The 18,336-nt window shown below is 49.9% G+C and overlaps 1 protein-coding gene across 2 annotated transcripts in view; it reads right to left on the bottom strand.

Annotated features, from left to right (window-relative positions):
- The window catches only part of NAA38 (N-alpha-acetyltransferase 38, NatC auxiliary subunit), a 47,251-nt gene extending 28,979 nt beyond the window's left edge, over positions 1-18,272 (bottom strand). The window contains exons 1-3 of one of the 2 annotated variants that reach the window (XM_073622968.1): positions 18,164-18,272; positions 15,662-15,833; positions 9,720-9,974 (exon numbers count right to left, since the gene is read on the bottom strand). In XM_073622968.1, coding sequence (XP_073479069.1) covers positions 9,862-9,974; positions 15,662-15,833; positions 18,164-18,208 — 330 coding nt within the window. In that variant the 5' untranslated portion in view covers positions 18,209-18,272 and the 3' untranslated portion in view covers positions 9,720-9,861. Of the gene's footprint in view, positions 1-9,719; positions 9,975-15,661; positions 15,834-18,163 lie in introns of those variants that run through there. The other variant, XM_073622969.1, reaches the window with a different exon arrangement.
- Positions 18,273-18,336: the final 64 nt, after the last annotated feature.

Raw genomic sequence — 18,336 nt, 5'->3', positions numbered from 1 at the left:
CCACCCATGTCCCTGTCTGAGCCTGTCCTGGGCAGAATCCCGGAAAATAGGCTTTGTCCCGGGCAGGGACAGTTTGGGCCAAGGTGTCTGATCCCCCATAAAAAAGCCGCACCTCTCCGCCGTCACCCAGTGTTATCCAGGGCCGCCCACGTAGTAAGCTGGGTGGGCTGGAAATCGGGATAGTATGTTGGAGGGAGAGGGAGGAATATAACAGACAACTTCAGCCAGCTACTGGCTGAGGAGGTATCAGGAAGCGGGGCTGCATTGCATCCCAGCCAATGGGTGCGCTGTCTGGGCTTCCTGTCCCAGCCAATGGGTGCGCTGTCTGGGCTTCCTGTCCCAGCCAATGGGTGCACTGTCTGGGCTTCCTGTCCCAGCCAATGGGTGCACTGTCCGGGCTTCCTGTCCCAGCCAATGGGTGAGCTGTCTGGGCTTCCTGTCCCAGCCAATGGGTGCATTGTCAATTATTAGCCATTATCTCTTTCTCTCTCTCTTTCTTTCTTTCTCACTCCCTCAATCTTCCTGTCCCAGCCAATGGGTGCGCTGTCCGGGCTTCCTGCCCCAGCCAAAGGGTTCGCTGTCCGGACTTCCTGTCCCAGCCAAAGGGTGTGCTGTCTGGGCTTCCAGTCCCAGCCAATGGGTGCGCTGTCTGGGCTTCCTGTCCCAGCCAATGGGTGCATTGTCAATTATTAGCCATTATCTCTTTCTCTCTCACTCCCTCAATCTACCTGTCCCAGCCAATGGGTGCACTGTCCGGGCTTCCTGTCCCAGCCAATGGGTGCACTGTCTGGGCTTCCTGTCCCAGCCAATGGGTGCGCTGTCCGGACTTCCTGTCCCAGCAATGGGTGCGCTGTCCGGGCTTCCTGTCCCAGCAATGGGTGCGCTGTCCGGGCTTCCTGTCCCAGCCAATGGGTGCACTGTCCGGGCTTCCTGTCCCAGCCAATGGGTGCACTGTCCGGGCTTCCTGTCCCAGCCAATGGGTGCGCTGTCTGGGCTTCCTGTCCCAGCCAATGGGTGCACTGTCAATTATTAGCCATTATCTCTTTCTCTCTCACTCCCTCAATCTACCTATCCCAGCCAATGGGTGCACTGTCCGGGCTTCCTGTCCCAGCCAATGGGTGCGCTGTCTGGGCTTCCTGCCCCAGCCAAAGGGTGCGCTGTCCGGGCTTCCTGTCCCAGCCAATGGGTGCGCTGTCCGGGCTTCCTGTCCCAGCCAATGGGTGCGCTGTCCGGGCTTCCTGTCCCAGCCAATGGGTGCGCTGTCTGGGCTTCCTGTCCCAGCCAATGGGTGCGCTGTCTGGGCTTCCTGTCCCAACCAATGGGTGCATTGTCAATTATTAGCCATTATCTCTTTCTCACTCCCTCAATCTTCCTGTCCCAGCCAATGGGTGCGCTGTCCGGGCTTCCTGTCCCAGCCAATGGGTGCGCTATCCGGGCTTCCTGTCCCAGCCCATGGGTGCGCTGTCTGGGCTTCCTGTCCCAGCCAATGGGTGCGCTGTCTGGGCTTCCTGTCCCAACCAATGGGTGCATTGTCAATTATTAGCCATTATCTCTTTCTCACTCCCTCAATCTTCCTGTCCCAGCCAATGGGTGCGCTGTCTGGGCTTCCTGTCCCAGCTAATGGGTGCATTGTCAATTATTAGCCATTATCTTTTTCTCTCTCTCTTTCTTTATTTCTCACTCCCTCAATCGCTCTCTCTCTCTTTTTTCTTTCCCTATATATTACCACATTCGCCACTATGTAAGTCATCTCAGACTCTATTTAACCACACCGCCAATAAGCCTCGCCCAATATTTAGCGCAATTAAAACTACGCCCATTTTTTGTCACTACGCATTTTTCCGCTCCTACTAGACCACACTTTCAAAGTATTGCTCTGCCCCTAATTAAAATAATACTTCGCCTACAGATGAAAAAGTGTCCCTAAATTTTTTTGGAGAATGTTGGCAACTATGCCGTACACGTGCGCCTGTTTACCTAAGTAATGGTGTACAGCTGTGCATAGCCTTTCACTGCTATTGGCCACTGTATGCAGCACCTGCGGATCGTGGGCAGAGATTGGCATACGTTTTTGTGAGTTGAATTGCATAAAAATGCAGCTTCCCTGCAACACACCTGTATGGTGTGAACAGGCCACATAGAGAACACTTTTTTTTTTCAGTGCCTTGCGTTGAGCCTGTGTTGATCAATGAACTGGGTGTGCACTGTATCTGTCCACTTTTCTTCCTCTATCCGACACCTGATCCCAAGGAAGGAGTACATGGAGAGCCCTAGTTCTGTATACAGCCTGCCTGCAGCTCAGCTTCCTATGTCACCTTTGTTTGATTAAATAAATGACTTTTTTTTGTACTGTAATTGTGACCTTTTTTTGTACGGTAATTGTGATTTTTTATGGGTTATTGCATGTAGGGTTGATACACAGCCTACAGAAACTCATATGTTTATTATTTTACCTTTGCATGTATTGGAAGAACTCCTGTCCCATTAAAAATAGTATATTGTTTGAAACCCTTGGGGTCTTTAAAGTGACTCAAAATCAGTAGTAAAAGCCAAATTCAGCAGCCTTAGTAAATGGTATGTGAGGTCACCCTTTGCAGTGGTGAACCGAAAGAGAATGGTGAGGGGGGGCAAGCTTCAATGTAGCCCTGCATATCCTTACCTTCTGTTCATCCCCCACTCCATTCATAAGCTATGAGGGCTGAGGAATCCATGTGTGACAGCACTGTCACATGGAGCGAGTCACATGGTCCTTCCATACCTTCAAGCAGTGGTGGTCCACAAACTTGATGTGGGGAGCCTCAAGTGCAGCCCCCGACGTCACCAAAGGGCCACACATAAAATTAAGGGAATGTGCAGTCTCAGGGCTGGTTCACGTTTGCTTTTGCCTCTAAAGAACGGTCTGCGCTTGGATCACTCTTTAGAGAGCGTTTGACAGTCATTGAGGAGGCATTGTATTGCCTTCTCACCACCTGCTTTAACCCCTTGAACCTCGCAGTAATGCGTTGCAACTGCTGGCACTGCATGTAGTAAAGGGGCGCTTGCAGAGAGGTGCTACGACCGGCGAAAGCGTCAGGGGGTATATTTTCTGCCATGGCCACAGAAACAAAGCATCTGCAGCTAAAGGGAGAGCGGTAAAAACACAGCAAGTTTTACTGTCCTTCAATCGCTAGTGTTAGCGAGCCCTCAGTGACAACAGACACACAGCAGGATATGGTCAAAGACCCTGGGCATGAAAGAAGAGATGGCCAGAGACTGTAGACATGATACAAGTAATAATTAGAGACTGTAGGCATGATACAGGAGATGGTCAGAGACTGCAGACATGGTACAGGTGATGGTCAGAGACTAAAGACATGATACAGGAGATGGTCAGAGACTGCAGACATGATACAAGAGATGATCAGAGACTGCAGACATGGTACAGGAGATGGTCAGAGATTGCAGACATGGTACAGGAGATGGTCAGAGACTGCGGACATGGTACAGGAGATGGTCAGAGATTGCAGACATGGTACAGGAGATGGTCAGAGACTGCAGACATGGTACAGGAGATGGTCAGAGACTGCAGACATGGTACAGGAGATGGTCAGAGACTGCAGACATGGTACAGGAGATGGTCAGAGATTGCAGACATGGTACAGGAGATGGTCAGAGATTGCAGACATGGTACAGGAGATGGTCAGAGACTGTAGACATGGTACAGGAGATGGTCAGAGACTGTAGACAAGCTGCAGGAGACTATCAGAGCTGTGAACATGATATAGGAGTATTTGTAGACTGGAGTTCATGCTTCAAGAGACAGTTATAGACTGGGAACACATTACATGAGACTGCTAGAGATCAATTCTATACCAGAGCAATAAGGAAACCCAGATCAGTGTCTGTAGGGGCCCCAAGGGCTGCACAAAATCTGCTGCATGCAGGTTGTCCTTTCTCTTGTGATAATATGTGGGGTAGGGCTGGAACATGGGGGGGGGGGGGGTAGGAGTAATGCCAAACTTTTTTTTTTTTTCTGACGCAGAATGGGGACCCCATGAAAATTAAACAGGCTGGACACAAGCTTTATGAAGGTGGAATAACAGTGAGATTCCTGGGATTTTTACACCCTACAGTCTCTAGAATTTACAGAGACTGATGAAAAAATGTCTTAATAGAACATGTCAGCATACTTATTACCACCCTGACAGGTTCACTTAAAGTATGGGACATATTGTACAGTTCTATGCAAGTTATAAGAAAAATGGAACTCTGCTGCACTGTTCACACCAACACTGCAACTACGTCGCCATCTAGTGGCAGCTGTGAGGAACTGCAGCAGCCTTAGAAAATTCCCACTTATTCTTTATTTAATCTGAATTTCCATCCATTGCCAGTGCATGTGTAAACCGTCGTTCACAGGAAAATTAAATCACACTCTGAAGACTAAACAGGGCACCGTATAGCCAGGTCAATTGCCCCAGGGGTCTATTTATTAAAAAAAAAAAAAAATTAGCATTTGCACAAAAGTCACTCATAAAGCCTGTATTATGTGTGACACGTCGGTTTCTATGTTTTGCTTTTCTGACATTCGATTGTAAAGAGAAAATAAATTTTACATTTAATTTTAACTCAATGCCCCTGCTCTAAATGCAACACATTTGAAGTGGAGAGAAAATAGGCCAATCACATTCGTTTTTTGCTCTCATTCATACAAAATGCATATACATGAAGGTTCAACGCAGGATAAATAGCTCTGCCACTTTTTTTTTTTTTAATAAACCCCATGGTTTACAGTTCTCTGTTCTGGTGGAACATTCTTAGCCTGTAACGTTAGCATTCGATCAATTCAGAAAATAGCCTAACTCTTTTGATCAAATGTTCTTAGGACTATTTTCTCTTAGGGTCGAATGTTAGGAAATTGTATATTCACCCTGTGAAAAGGCAGTAAGTATAAACTGACATTTCACAGATATTACAAACATTTCATTGCAATTTTTTAAAATTATTATTATAAAACAGACCCCCCCCCCCCAAGTGTTTGAAGGACAGGATTTTACAGGTCAGGGACCTGAGTGTTATCTGCTGGATTATGATCATGGCTGCCAGAAAGAACACTGCCCATAAAAATCACACTGAATTAGACCCTCTTCTACATTTCACAAACCGTGACTGGGGCAGCAAATAGGCGACAACTACCACAAAAGGTGCCTTTGATTACCTTCCAGGGCCAGAAAAGAACCCTTCTGTCCTGTTTTGCGCCCCAAGAGCCAGTAACCACAGGCACTTTGCTAAAACAGGACTTTTAAAAGAACCAAGACCTTCCCGCCCAGACCCAGCACCCCTTTAACAGGGTCTTTATGCCTGGTGGGGTGTGGGAGGATGGGAAGAATCAGCCGATCACGTGCCTACTGCGATTGGCTGTTACAGTGGTCACATGATCGGGAGCCAATCCTGCCAGCCCCCCCCCCCCCTCCCCCCGAGCATTAGTACAAACCGACAGCTTGGTCACTGTGCTGGGAGTTGTATGAAGTCCAGCATTACTACACCCAGAAGACCAAGGGAAGATGTTAAATGTAGTGTCATGGCCAGACCCAGCATCCCATCAAGGCCGGCCATAGATGGTCCCAATCTCAGCCGGTTCAGCAAGGACTGGCTGAGATTTGACCCGCCTATGAGCAGGCTGATTGTACCCAAGTTGATCCATTGATGAGGCAAATGAGGTTTAATGTAGAAAAATTTAAAATAATGCATTTGGGTGGCAAAAATATGAATGCAATCTATACACTGGGGGGAGAACCTCTGGGGGAATCTAGGATGGAAAAGGACCTGGGGGTCCTAGTAGATGATAGGCTCAGCAATGGCATGCAATGCCAAGCTGCTGCTAGCAAAGCAAACAGAATATTGGCATGCATTAAAAGGGGATCAACTCCAGAGATAAAACGATAATTCTCCCGCTCTACAAGACTCTGGTCCGGCCGCACCTGGAGTATGCTGTCCAGTTCTGGGCACCAGTCCTTACATAGTAGGTGAGGTCGAAAAAAGACACAAGTCCAACCTATGTGTGTGATTATGTGTAAGTATTACATTATATATCCCTGTATGTTGCGGTCATTCAGGTGCTTATCTAATAGTTTTTTGAAACGATCGATGCTCCCCACTGAGACCACCGCCTGTGGAAGGGAATTCCACATCCTTACCGCTCTTACAGTAAAGAACCCTCTATGCAGTTTAAGGTTAAACCTCTTTTCTTCTCATTTTAATGAGTGGTCACATGTCTTGTTCAACTCCCTTCTGCGAAAAAGTGCAGAACACAATGGCTCAGCAGGAGAGATTCCCCCATCAAATTATTCCCCACAGCTATTACCTTTTGTACCACCACCCCCTCACTTTAGAATGTAAGCTCTATAAGCCAGGCCCTCCTGTCCCTTTCATATTGAACTGTACTGTAATTGTGCTGTCCCACCTCTACATTATAAAGCGCTGCGTAAACTGTTGGCGCTATATAAATCATGTATTATTATTATAATAATAATAAACAACACTGACTGTGTCGATGGGGAAAAAAAAAAATCAAACATTTTCTTTACTTCCACTCATGGTTGCAGGAAAGTAAAATTGCATAATCTATGGGTTGCCCAACACTGTCTTAATGCCTGGAGGGGGGGGGGGGGGGGGGTGAGAACAGGCCAATCACATGCCCACTGTGATTGGCTGTCAGTTTCCAACACACTATTCCCAAAGCAGACGTTCCTGTAGAAATGGCTGTGTATGTAGGTGGGTGCTGAAGTCACCACCGTCTGGAACCGTGTCAAGTCAGAGCAAGAGAACGTCACCAACACACCAAGGATCTCCAGAACGGGTCCAAAGCTTTTTTTTTTTTTTTTTTTTCTCCAGCGAAAACATCGATACAGCAGATTGCAACGTTTTGGAGCCACACCCCTTCATCAGGCGTGGGACCAACACATGATCAAGAGCCGGTCCTGCCAGCTCCCAATCATTAGTAGATACTGAGAGCTGTCTTGACAGCTCAGTCACTGTGCTGGGAGTTGTATGAAGACCAGCTTTACTGAACCCACCCCCCCATGACCAAGGAAAGATGTTAAATGTAATGTCATGGCCAGACCAGCGTTCATTTTATTGACTAAAACATTTTAGTCGACTAAAACAATTGAGATGACTAAAATACGACTAAAACCAAAATGCCAATTTTAGTCAAAAGACTAAAAATGGGACTAAAACTAAATTGAAATATGACTTCAAAATGAACACTGGTCTGTAGTGCATGTTCATACCCCAATATCATAAATAATAACATATTAGATTTTTCACTCCAGCAGTATATAATGAGTTTGGAAATTGTAGAGAAATGTTAACTAATGCATTACAATTTAATTACACTCATTAGATTTTAGTCAACTAAAATGAGTTGTAGTCGACTAAAATGTGTTGGAGATTTAGATGACTAAATACGACTAAAATAATTACAGAAGACTAAAATGCCATTTTAGTCCTAAGACTAAAACTAGATCGAAATTTGCTGCCAAAATGAACACTGGGCCAGACCCAGCATCCCATTAAGCTGGGTCTTTATGTCTGGGGGATGGGAAGGATCAGCCAATCATGTGCCCACTGGGATTGGCCGTCGCCACGATCAGGAGCCGGTCCTACCAGCTCCTGATCATTAGTAGATACTGAGAGCCGTCTTGACAGCTCAGTCACTGTGCTGGGAGCTGTATGAAGTAAAGCATTACGGAACCCAGAAGACCAAGGAAAGATGTTGAATGTAGTGTCATGGCCGTTCCCTCGAGTAGCACCCTGTACACACAATGGAATGATGAAGAGAGCAGAGCTGATGTGATCACATTACTCCGCATTGTCCAGGATCACCTACTGCTGGGAGAGGACTCAGTGCTTAAAACAAAAACAAAAACAAAAAAAACAAAAAACCCACACAAAAACAAAAAGACACACAAAAACAACCAAACAACAAACACCATAAAAAAACAAACAAACACCAAACACCAAAAAAACCACAAACACACCACAAAAAAAAAACCCACCAAAAACAAAACAAAAACACTAACTGAATTCCCAGTATGGCTATTTTTTCATAGTTACATTGGTTCATCTTTGACCAATTGAACTATGCACGATCCATACCTGGAAGATGGATATCCCTGTAGCAGGCACCACTGCTCTAGTGATCGCCATTCGTTTCCGGGTCCCGTGCCTACTACAGCGATTTCCAGCATCCGCATGGATCTTCTGGATATGGTTCAAGCGTAGGGGTTGATTTACTAAGGGCAAAATAGACTGTTCCCTATTTGAAGTGCAGTTGCTCCAGAGCTTTGTAAAAAAGGAGATAAAGTTTTACCTTACAATGAATACCCAATCACATGCAAGGGAAAAAAAAACAAACAAAAAAAAAAAAAAAACAAAAAAAAAAAAAAAAAAACACCACACCAAACAATCATGCGCAAGCAAAAATGCTGTATGATGGAGGACAGAAGAGATATTCTCTCCCTCATTTACTAAGCTCTGAAGCAACTACACTTGCAAAAGTACACAGGTCGATTTGCCTTACTAAATCAACCCCATAGTTACATTGGTGCAAGCCTGACCATTGTAACCATACAAAAATATCCTTACCTGGAACGTATCTTTAACCACTTAACGACCAGCCGCCGCAGTTGTACTGCGACAGAATGGCACGGCTGGGCGAGACGATGTTATGCAACGTCGCTTCGCCCTGTGACCACCAAGGGCGCACGCGCGAGCCCCCTGCTCGTCCGCAGATCCGTACACGATCGCTCGTGACACACTGGGATCTGTGTGTGTAAACACACAGCTTCTGGTTATCTGAGGGGAGAAGAGACAGATCATCTGTTCAGCGATCTGTCTTCTCCCCTACACAGTCCCCACCTCCCTTCAGTTAGAAAACACACTTAACCCCCTGATCGCCCCCTAGTGTTAACCCCTTCCCTGCCAGTGACATTTTTACTGTAATCAGTGCATTTTGATAGCACTGATCGCTGTATAAATGACAATGGTCCCAAAAATGTGTCAAAATTGTCTGACGTGTCCGCCATAATGTCGCAGTCCCGATTTACAAAAAAAAAAAAATTACACATATACACACACACATACATAGAGATCACCGTCATTACTAGTTAAAAATAATAATAATAAAAATGCCATAAAGCTATCCCCTATTTTGTAGACGCTATAACTTTTGCACAAACCAATCAATATTACGCTTATTGCGTTTTTTTTTTTTAACCAAAAATATGTAGAAGAACACGTATCGGCCTAAAGGGACGTCAATTTTCTTTGGGTGCAACATCGCAATTGCCTGCGCAATTGTCAGTTAAAGTGACGCAGTGGTGAATCGTAAAAAGTGCTCTGGTCAGGAAGGGGGTAAAATCTTCCGGGGCTGAAGTGGTTAAATTTGTCCACTCATGCACGAAGGAAAAAAAAAAAAAACCCACACAGGGACTGTTGCTGACCTCCTCCTATGAGCACTAGTCCCCTGGCCATTTCCGCCTTCAATGTTTTCTGACTTGGAACAAGCACATCGATTAAAGATTCAGACGGAAGTCAGATCTGCATTCTTGATGGAGGCCGACTCCTCAGAAAAGTACTGAAGACAATGGATCAGTTTGACAGCCAAGCAACCAGAACAGGTCCGAAATATGGAGTCCTCACTATTGAACAAGCACAACTAAATGAGAAGAAGGGGAGGCAGTAAAAATAATTTATTTTTGGCATTATAGAAAAATGTACACGGCGTTACACACATACAGATCTGGGGGGGATGGGTGGGGCACAGACAGCCGATGTCTATATTCTGCACTCAGGAACACACAACATCTCCTCCGCTGCTCACAGGTACTGAGGGGAGGTGACGCTCTCCAGCTCCACTTGTATGGATACAATGTGATGTCCGGGGACCATGGCAAGACCCAAGACACGAGGCTCTCTGATAGGAAAAGTGTCTGAAGAGTAGAGAAAGGACTTTAGTGGAACATAATATAAAGAAGAAAAAAGCAGGTTAACTCAGGAATTATATATTGTTTTTTTTTTTTGTTTTTTTTTTTTTAAACAAACATTTCACATATGACAAAGGATTCCTAGAGCACTATGGGTAACCTAAAAGGAGCAGCACAGCAAAAGAAGATCCCAATTAGTCTTACCTTGTTACATTGAAATAAATCTATCATGGAGGAGTCACTCCAAGGCAGGGGTCTTCAAACTGTGGCCTGAGGGCCAGATGTGGCCCTTTGCGGGCCTTTATCCGGCGCTTGGGGCACTATTCCTCCCACTGACACCAACAATGGGGCACTATATCTTCCACCGATACCAATGATGGGATACTATTCCTCCTACTAATAGGGAGGTATACTCTTCCTCCTATTGACCACCAACCTTGGAGGCCATATTTATTCTCACGGATGCTGGGCCCGTGACATTTTCTGCCCCTGCTGGCCACAATTCAGCCCTTCTAAAGTCTGAAGGACTAATAAAGGGGCCCTTTGAAAAGTGTGGAGACCCCTGCTCCAAAGACTCAATGAGCTCTGTGTGTGACCAGAGCAAAGATTGTGACGAACAACAAGGTTTTTATGACACTTTAGGTAAGATAAGTTGGAACTGTAAAGTTGAAGGACATTACCTTTAAAAGGGGCTGTAAACCCTTTTATTTAAAAAAAAAAAAAAAAAAAAAAAAAAAAAAAAAAAAAAACAAACATATATCATACTTACCTCCACTATGCAGATAGCCCAGATCCTCGACTTCTGGGGTCCCCCGGCGGTGCTGGTAGCTCCTCCCTACATCGAGTGTCCACGTTGGAGAAGGCTCTCCTACAGAGTCCTGCATTCACACAGAATGTAGGACTCGGCCCCCCCCCCCCGCGTCAATGGATTTGATTGACAGCAGCGGGAGCCAATGGCTGTGCTGCCATCATTCTATCCAATCAAGAGCCGGAACAACGGGCAGAGAGGAAGAGCGTGTCTCCACCCAGGGAACGAACGACCTCAGGTAAGTAAACGGGGGGGCTAGGGGGGCGCTCAGTGTCAGGGGTTTTTTCACCTTAATGCATAGGATGCATTAAGGTGAAAAAACACACAATGGGTTTACAACCCCCGAAGGGAACGAGTAGGTTGGCGTTTGAGACTAGGTTAGTGATGTAGCTGGGAGCTGAGTAAATATACTATGAGCCAGTCTGGAAGGGGTTAATGACAGCAGGAAGGCACCTGTAAATCCCCTACTGATAACCATTACATGGGTGGTTACCTAGGAGGAGTTAGATCCAGGTACATGGGCAATAAATCTGTATACTCCTAAACCTGGAGTATACAGAAGGCTACCCCCCCCCCCCGATTTTTCCAGAAATCTGCACTATTATTATACAGGATTTATATAGCGCCAACAGTTTGTGCATCGCACTAATATACTAGTCCGATTTTTGAACTCCCCTGCAAAAAAAATAAAATTAAAAAAAAAAAAAAATTATTATTTTTGGCGAGATACTCCCAAAAGGAAATCACGTCTAAAGGGATGCAGACCCTGCCACTGTCTTCATTAGAGCCCTGCAGGTGCAGCAGCTGACTACCACCCTGCAGGCACATAAAGTGTCATTTGGGGGCCGCAGTCACTCACAATGCAGGCAGATGAAGAATGGTCCTGTGGGGGCCCCCCCTACTATCACACAATTCTGGAGTTGCCCTGGAAGCAAAGAAAGAGCGGTCACATGGGGCCCCACTGTCACTCACAATCCTGGAGTCGCCCCATGGGGCAGATGAAGAGCGGTCACATGGAGTCCACTGTCACTCACAATCCTGGAGTCGCCCCATGGGGCAGATGAAGAGCGGTCACATGGGGCCCACTGTCACTCACAATCCTGGAGTCGCCCCATGGGGAAGATGAAGAGCGGTCACATGGGGCCCACTGTCACTCACAATCCTGGAGTCGCCCCATGGGGCAGATGAAGAGCGGTCACATGGAGTCCACTGTCACTCACAATCCTGGAGTCGCCCCATGGGGAAGATGAAGAGCGGTCACATGGGGCCCACTGTCACTCACAATCCTAGAGTCGCCCCATGGGGCAGATGAAGAGCGGTCACATGGGGCCCACTGTCACTCACAATCCTAGAGCCACCCCATGGGGCAGATGAAGAGCGGTCACATGGAGTCCACTGTCACTCACAATCCTGGAGTCGCCCCATGGGGCAGATGAAGAGCGGTCACATGGAGTCCACTGTCACTCACAATCATGGAGTCGCCCCATGGGGCAGATGAAGAGCGGTCACACGGGGCCCACTGTCACTCACAATCCTGGAGTCGCCCCATGGGGAAGATGAAGAGCGGTCACATGGGGCCCACTGTCACTCACAATCCTAGAGCCACCCCATGGGGCAGATGAAGAGCGGTCACATGGAGTCCACTGTCACTCACAATCATGGAGTCGCCCCATGGGGCAGATGAAGAGCGGTCACACGGGGCCCACTGTCACTCACAATCCTGGAGTCGCCCCATGGGGAAGATGAAGAGCAGTCACATGGGGCCCACTGTCACTCACAATCCTGGAGTCGCCCCATGGGGCAGATGAAGAGCAGTCACATGGGGCCCACTGTCACTCACAATCCTGGAGTCGCCCCATGGGGAAGATGAAGAGCAGTCACATGGGGCCCACTGTCACTCACAATCCTAGAGCCACCCCATGGGGCAGATGAAGAGCAGTCACATGGGGCCCACTGTCACTCACAATCCTGGAGTCGCCCCATGGGGCAGATGAAGAGCAGTCACATGGGGCCCACTGTCACTCACAATCCTGGAGTCGCCCCATGGGGCAGATGAAGAGCAGTCACATGGGGCCCACTGTCACTCACAATCCTGGAGTCGCCCCATGGGGCAGATGAAGAGCGGTCACATGGAGTCCACTGTCACTCACAATCCTGGAGTCGCCCCATGGGGAAGATGAAGAATGGTCACATGGGGCCCACTGTCACTCACAATCCTGGAGTCGCCCCATGGGGCAGATGAAGAGCGGTCACATGGGGCCCACTGTCACTCACAATCCTAGAGCCACCCCATGGGGCAGATGAAGAGTGGTCACATGGGGCCCACTGTCACTCACAATCCTGGAGTCGCCCCATGGGGCAGATGAAGAGCGGTCACATGGGGCCCACTGTCACTCACAATCCTGGAGTCGCCCCATGGGGCAGATGAAGAGCGGTCACATGGGGCCCACTGTCACTCACAATCCTGGAGTCGCCCCATGGGGCAGATGAAGAGCGGTCACATGGGGCCCACTGTCACTCACAATCCTAGAGCCACCCCATGGGGCAGATGAAGAGCGGTCACATGGGGCCCACTGTCACTCACAATCCTAGAGCCACCCCATGGGGCAGATGAAGAGGGGTCACATGGGGCCCACTGTCACTCACAATCCTAGAGCCACCCCATGGGGCAGATGAAGAGCGGTCACATGGGGCCCACTGTCACTCACAATCCTAGAGCCACCCCATGGGGCAGATGAAGAGTGATCACATGGAGTCCACTGTCACTCACAATCCTGGAGTCGCCCCATGGGGCAGATGAAGAGCGGTCACATGGGGCCCACTGTCACTCACATATCTTCACCTCACAGGGAGAGAATGAGTGGTCACATGAGGAATACTGTTAACAATTCTGGAGTCACCCCACTTCCAGTCATGAAGAATGTCATGTGGGGACCTCCATCACACACAATACTGGAGACACCTCACATCTGACCTGAGGAGCAGAAATTACCTCTAGTGCATCCTAGAAGCACTTTCACTTTGGACTCCCATTAATAATATTAATATTATTATTATTTTTTATTTTTAGTCATACCTAAACTAGTCTCTCCATACCAGACTGGTTCATGTCCCCACCATCGAGTTCTTCCTGATATCCTAATTTTTTTTCTAATACTTACCAAAACAGGATTACAGTTAAAAAGGAACTGCAGTCTGCTCACATAATTTGTAATAAAAACCATCTTTGCCATTCTGAAGCTTCCCTCCAACCACTTTACATATTATTTTATATATACAGTGGAACCTTGGATTACGAGCACAATACGTTCCTTGTAATCCAAATCACTCGCATATCAAAGCGAGTTTCCCCATAGAAGTCAATGTAAATACTCGGGGACAATTGGCTGAACTCAGAAAACCTTGGAAAGGCTTGGAAACATTCAGGAACGGAGTATTTCCGAACGGCTCAGTGTCACCGGCGCCCCCACACCTCTGGCCAAATGCGGTACTGCACACCCCATTCGCTTGAGACAACACTCGCAAAACAGAGTCAGAATTTTTTTCTTTAAAAAGTTGCTCGTCTTTCAAAACGATCGTTAACCGCGTTACTCGTTAACCAAGGTTCCACTGTGCTGTGATTCTGTATTTGCCAAATACAGTACAATGCTGCAGAAATCTCCCTCCACTGAGTCTGGCTGCATCCATTTTAAACTGTGGGCAGCTGAAACTGCTGCCTGTTCACTTCCTGGATTTACACAGAGGCACACCTCCAGCTCTGCAGCTCTCATTGGCCCTCTTATGACTCATCCCCCCCTCCCTTCCTGGCAAACTCACAAGCGTGAGAGAGCTGTGCATAATGCCACAAGTCTAGGGCAGTGATGGTGAACCTTGGCACCCCAGATGTTTTGGAACTACATTTCCCATGATGCTCAACTACACTGCAGAGTGCATGAGCATCATAGTTAATGTAGTTCCAAAACATCTGGGGTGCCAAGGCTCGCCGTCACTGGTCTAGGGTAATGACAAGAAAGAGGAAGGGGGCTGTATAAGGTATTTACTGGCAAAAAAAAAAAAAAAGAGAAAAAGAGGAGAAAAAAAAAAAAAGGGAGAAAAAAAAGAGAAAAGGAAGAAAGAAGCCATTACTAGTAAAAAACAAAATAAAAATGCCATAAATCTCTCCCATAGTTTGTAGACGCTATAACTTCTGCGCAAAGAATATACACTTATCGCAATTTTTTTAACAAAAATATGTAGAAGAGTACATATCGGCCTAAACTGAGGAAAAAAAACAAAAAAAAAATTGGGGGATATTATAGAAAAAAAAAAAAAAAGTAAAAAAATATTGTTTTTTTTTTTTTAAATTGTCACTCTTTTTTTGCTTATAGCGCAAAAAAATAAATAAATAAAAACGCAAGGGGGGGCACATACCACCAAAAGAAATCTCTATTTGTGGGAAAAAACGGACGTCAATTTTGTTTGGGTACAACATGGCATGACCGCACAATTGTCAAAAAGTGCTCTGGTCAGGAAGGGGGTAAAGTCTTCTGGGGCTGAAGTGGTTGATGATCACATTTTATGTGCCCGGAGTTTCTATTTAACAATAGTTACCTTGTGCCACTAGGAGGCGATATTGTTACATGTTTTATAGGCCAACCATAGAGTGGACCTCAAGCCAGAAAAGTGTCCTCCAGTCCTCCTCAGGACTCTGCACAGGTAAGAGGTACAGGAGGACAGTCACCTATTACACAATGCTCTTTATCTTCAGATGTCAGTCCTGGACAGGGACAGAGTGATGGCTTGGGGGGGGGGGTAGATTATTATTTTTTTTGTACCCCTAGTTGGCATTTAAACTGGGACTGCTGGATCACCTCTTAGACCTTTTGAACGTCCAATGGGGTCTCACCTGAGGGACGGAGGAATTCCTGGGCTGAACCGAGGATGACGTTACAGTCCCGGTCTGTACAGAGGAAGCAGCCAATCAGGGAGCGTCCATCTGTCATCTCTATCCGCATGTTTTTGTTCAGGAGAGTCTGCAGCTTACGGCGGGCGTTGTTCCGGGGCCCCACATCCAGGTCCTACCAATACATAACATTCAAGCTCTACTACAATGTCTGTGTACAACCTCCTCCTCCCAGTCCCCGTACAGGACCCCCCGGTCTCTGGGGAGCCCCCTCCTCCTCCCAGTCCCCGTACAGGACCCCCCCGGTCTCTGGGGAGCCCCCTCCTCCTCCCAGTCCCCGTACAGGACCCCCCCGGTCTCTGGGGAGCCCCCTCCTCCTCCCAGTCCCCGTACAGGACCCCCCCGGTCTCTGGGGAGCCCCCTCCTCCTCCCAGTCCCCGTACAGGACCCCCCCGGTCTCTGGGGAGCCCCCTCCTCCTCCCAGTCCCCGTACAGGACCCCCCCGGTCTCTGGGGAGCCCCCTCCTCCTCCCAGTCCCCGTACAGGACCCCCCCGGTCTCTGGGGAGCCCCCTCCTCCTCCCAGTCCCCGTACAGGACCCCCCCGGTCTCTGGGGAGCCCCCTCCTCCTCCCAGTCCCCGTACAGGACCCCCCCGGTCTCTGGGGAGCCCCCTCCTCCTCCCAGTCCCCGTACAGGACCCCCCCGGTCTCTGGGGAGCCCCCTCCTCCTCCCAGTCCCCGTACAGGACCCCCCCGGTCTCTGGGGAGCCCCCTCCTCCTCCCAGTCCCCGTACAGGACCCCCCCGGTCTCTGGGGAGCCCCCTCCTCCTCCCAGTCCCCGTACAGGACCCCCCCGGTCTCTGGGGAGCCCCCTCCTCCTCCCAGTCCCCGTACAGGACCCCCCCGGTCTCTGGGGAGCCCCCTCCTCCTCCCAGTCCCCGTACAGGACCCCCCCGGTCTCTGGGGAGCCCCCTCCTCCTCCCAGTCCCCGTACAGGACCCCCCCGGTCTCTGGGGAGCCCCCTCCTCCTCCCAGTCCCCGTACAGGACCCCCCCGGTCTCTGGGGAGCCCCCTCCTCCTCCCAGTCCCCGTACAGGACCCCCCGGTCTCTGGGGAGCCCCCTCCTCCTCCCAGTCCCCGTACAGGACCCCCCCGGTCTCTGGGGAGCCCCCTCCTCCTCCCAGTCCCCGTACAGGACCCCCCCGGTCTCTGGGGAGCCCCCTCCTCCTCCCAGTCCCTGTACAGGACCCCCCCGGTCTCTGGGGAGCCCCCTCCTCCTCCCAGTCCCCGTACAGGACCCCCCCGGTCTCTGGGGAGCCCCCTCCTCCTCCCAGTCCCCGTACAGGACCCCCCCGGTCTCTGGGGAGCCCCCTCCTCCTCCCAGTCCCTGTACAGGACCCCCCCGGTCTCTGGGGAGCCCCCTCCTCCTCCCAGTCCCTGTACAGGACCCCCCCAGTCTCTGGGGAGCCCCCTCCTCCTCCCAGTCCCTGTGCAGGACCCCCCGGTCTCTCGGGAGCCCCTCCTCCTCCCAGTCCCTGTACAGGACCCCCCTGGTCTCTGGAGAGCACCCCCTCCACCCAGTCCATGTACAGGACCCTCCCCGGTCTCTGGGGAGCCCCCCCTCCTCCCAGTCCCTGTACAGGACCCCCCGGTCTCTGGGGAGCCCCCCCTCCTCCCAGTCCCTGTACAGGACCCCCCGGTCTCTGTGGAGCCCCCCCTCCTCCCAGTCCATATATAGGACCCCCCGGTCTCTGGGGAGCCCCCCCCAGTCCATATATAGGACCCCCCGGTCTCTGGGGAGCTCCCTCCTCCTCCCAGTCCCTGTATAGGACCCCCCGGTCTCTGGGGAGCCCCCCCCTCCTCCCAGTCCCTGTACAGGACCCTCCCCGGTCTCTGGAGAGCACCCCCTCCACCCAGTCCATGTACAGGACCCTCCCCGGTCTCTGGGGAGCCCCCCCTCCTCCCAGTCCCTGTACAGGACCCCCCCGGTCTCTGGGGAGCCCCCCCTCCTCCCAGTCCATATATAGGACCCCCCGGTCTCTGGGGAGCCCCCCCCCAGTCCATATATAGGACCCCCCGGTCTCTGGGGAGCTCCCTCCTCCTCCCAGTCCCTGTATAGGACCCCCCGGTCTCTGGGGAGCCCCCCCCTCCTCCCAGTCCCTGTACAGGACCCCCCGGTCTCTGGGGAGCCCCCTCCCAGTCCCTGTATAGGACCCCCCGGTCTCTGGGGAGCTCCTCCCCCTCCCAGTCCACATATAGGACCCCCCGGTCTCTGGGGGGCTCCTCCTCCTTCCAGTCCATATATAGGACCCCCTGGTCTCTGGGGAGCTCCTCCTCCTTCCAGTCCATATATAGGACCCCCTGGTCTCTGGGGGGCTCCTCCTCCTTCCAGTCCATATATAGGACCCCCTGGTCTCTGGGGAGCTCCTCCTCCTCCCAGTCCCTGTATAGGACCCCCTCTTAGACCTCTATAAAGGAATGGTGGGGGTGGGGAGGTCGTACTCACCCCAGGAGGGGGACTACATCCATTCTCCTCCAGCACAGCTGCCATCTCCTCTCCCCGCAGTGCACTATGGGAAGCACACAACCCAGCCACTAACGGAAAGGGTACGCCCCAATACAACCTTTAGCCAATTGCACAGCCTATAATGATTGTACACCGGATGTGACGTCCTATCG

The sequence above is a fragment of the Aquarana catesbeiana genome, linkage group LG03 (assembly GCF_042186555.1).
Source record: "Aquarana catesbeiana isolate 2022-GZ linkage group LG03, ASM4218655v1, whole genome shotgun sequence".
In the NCBI taxonomy this organism is placed as follows: Eukaryota; Metazoa; Chordata; class Amphibia; order Anura; family Ranidae; genus Aquarana; species Aquarana catesbeiana.
Note: the sequence above shows the minus strand (reverse complement) of the source record. Positions and strands in the feature narration are given on the sequence as shown.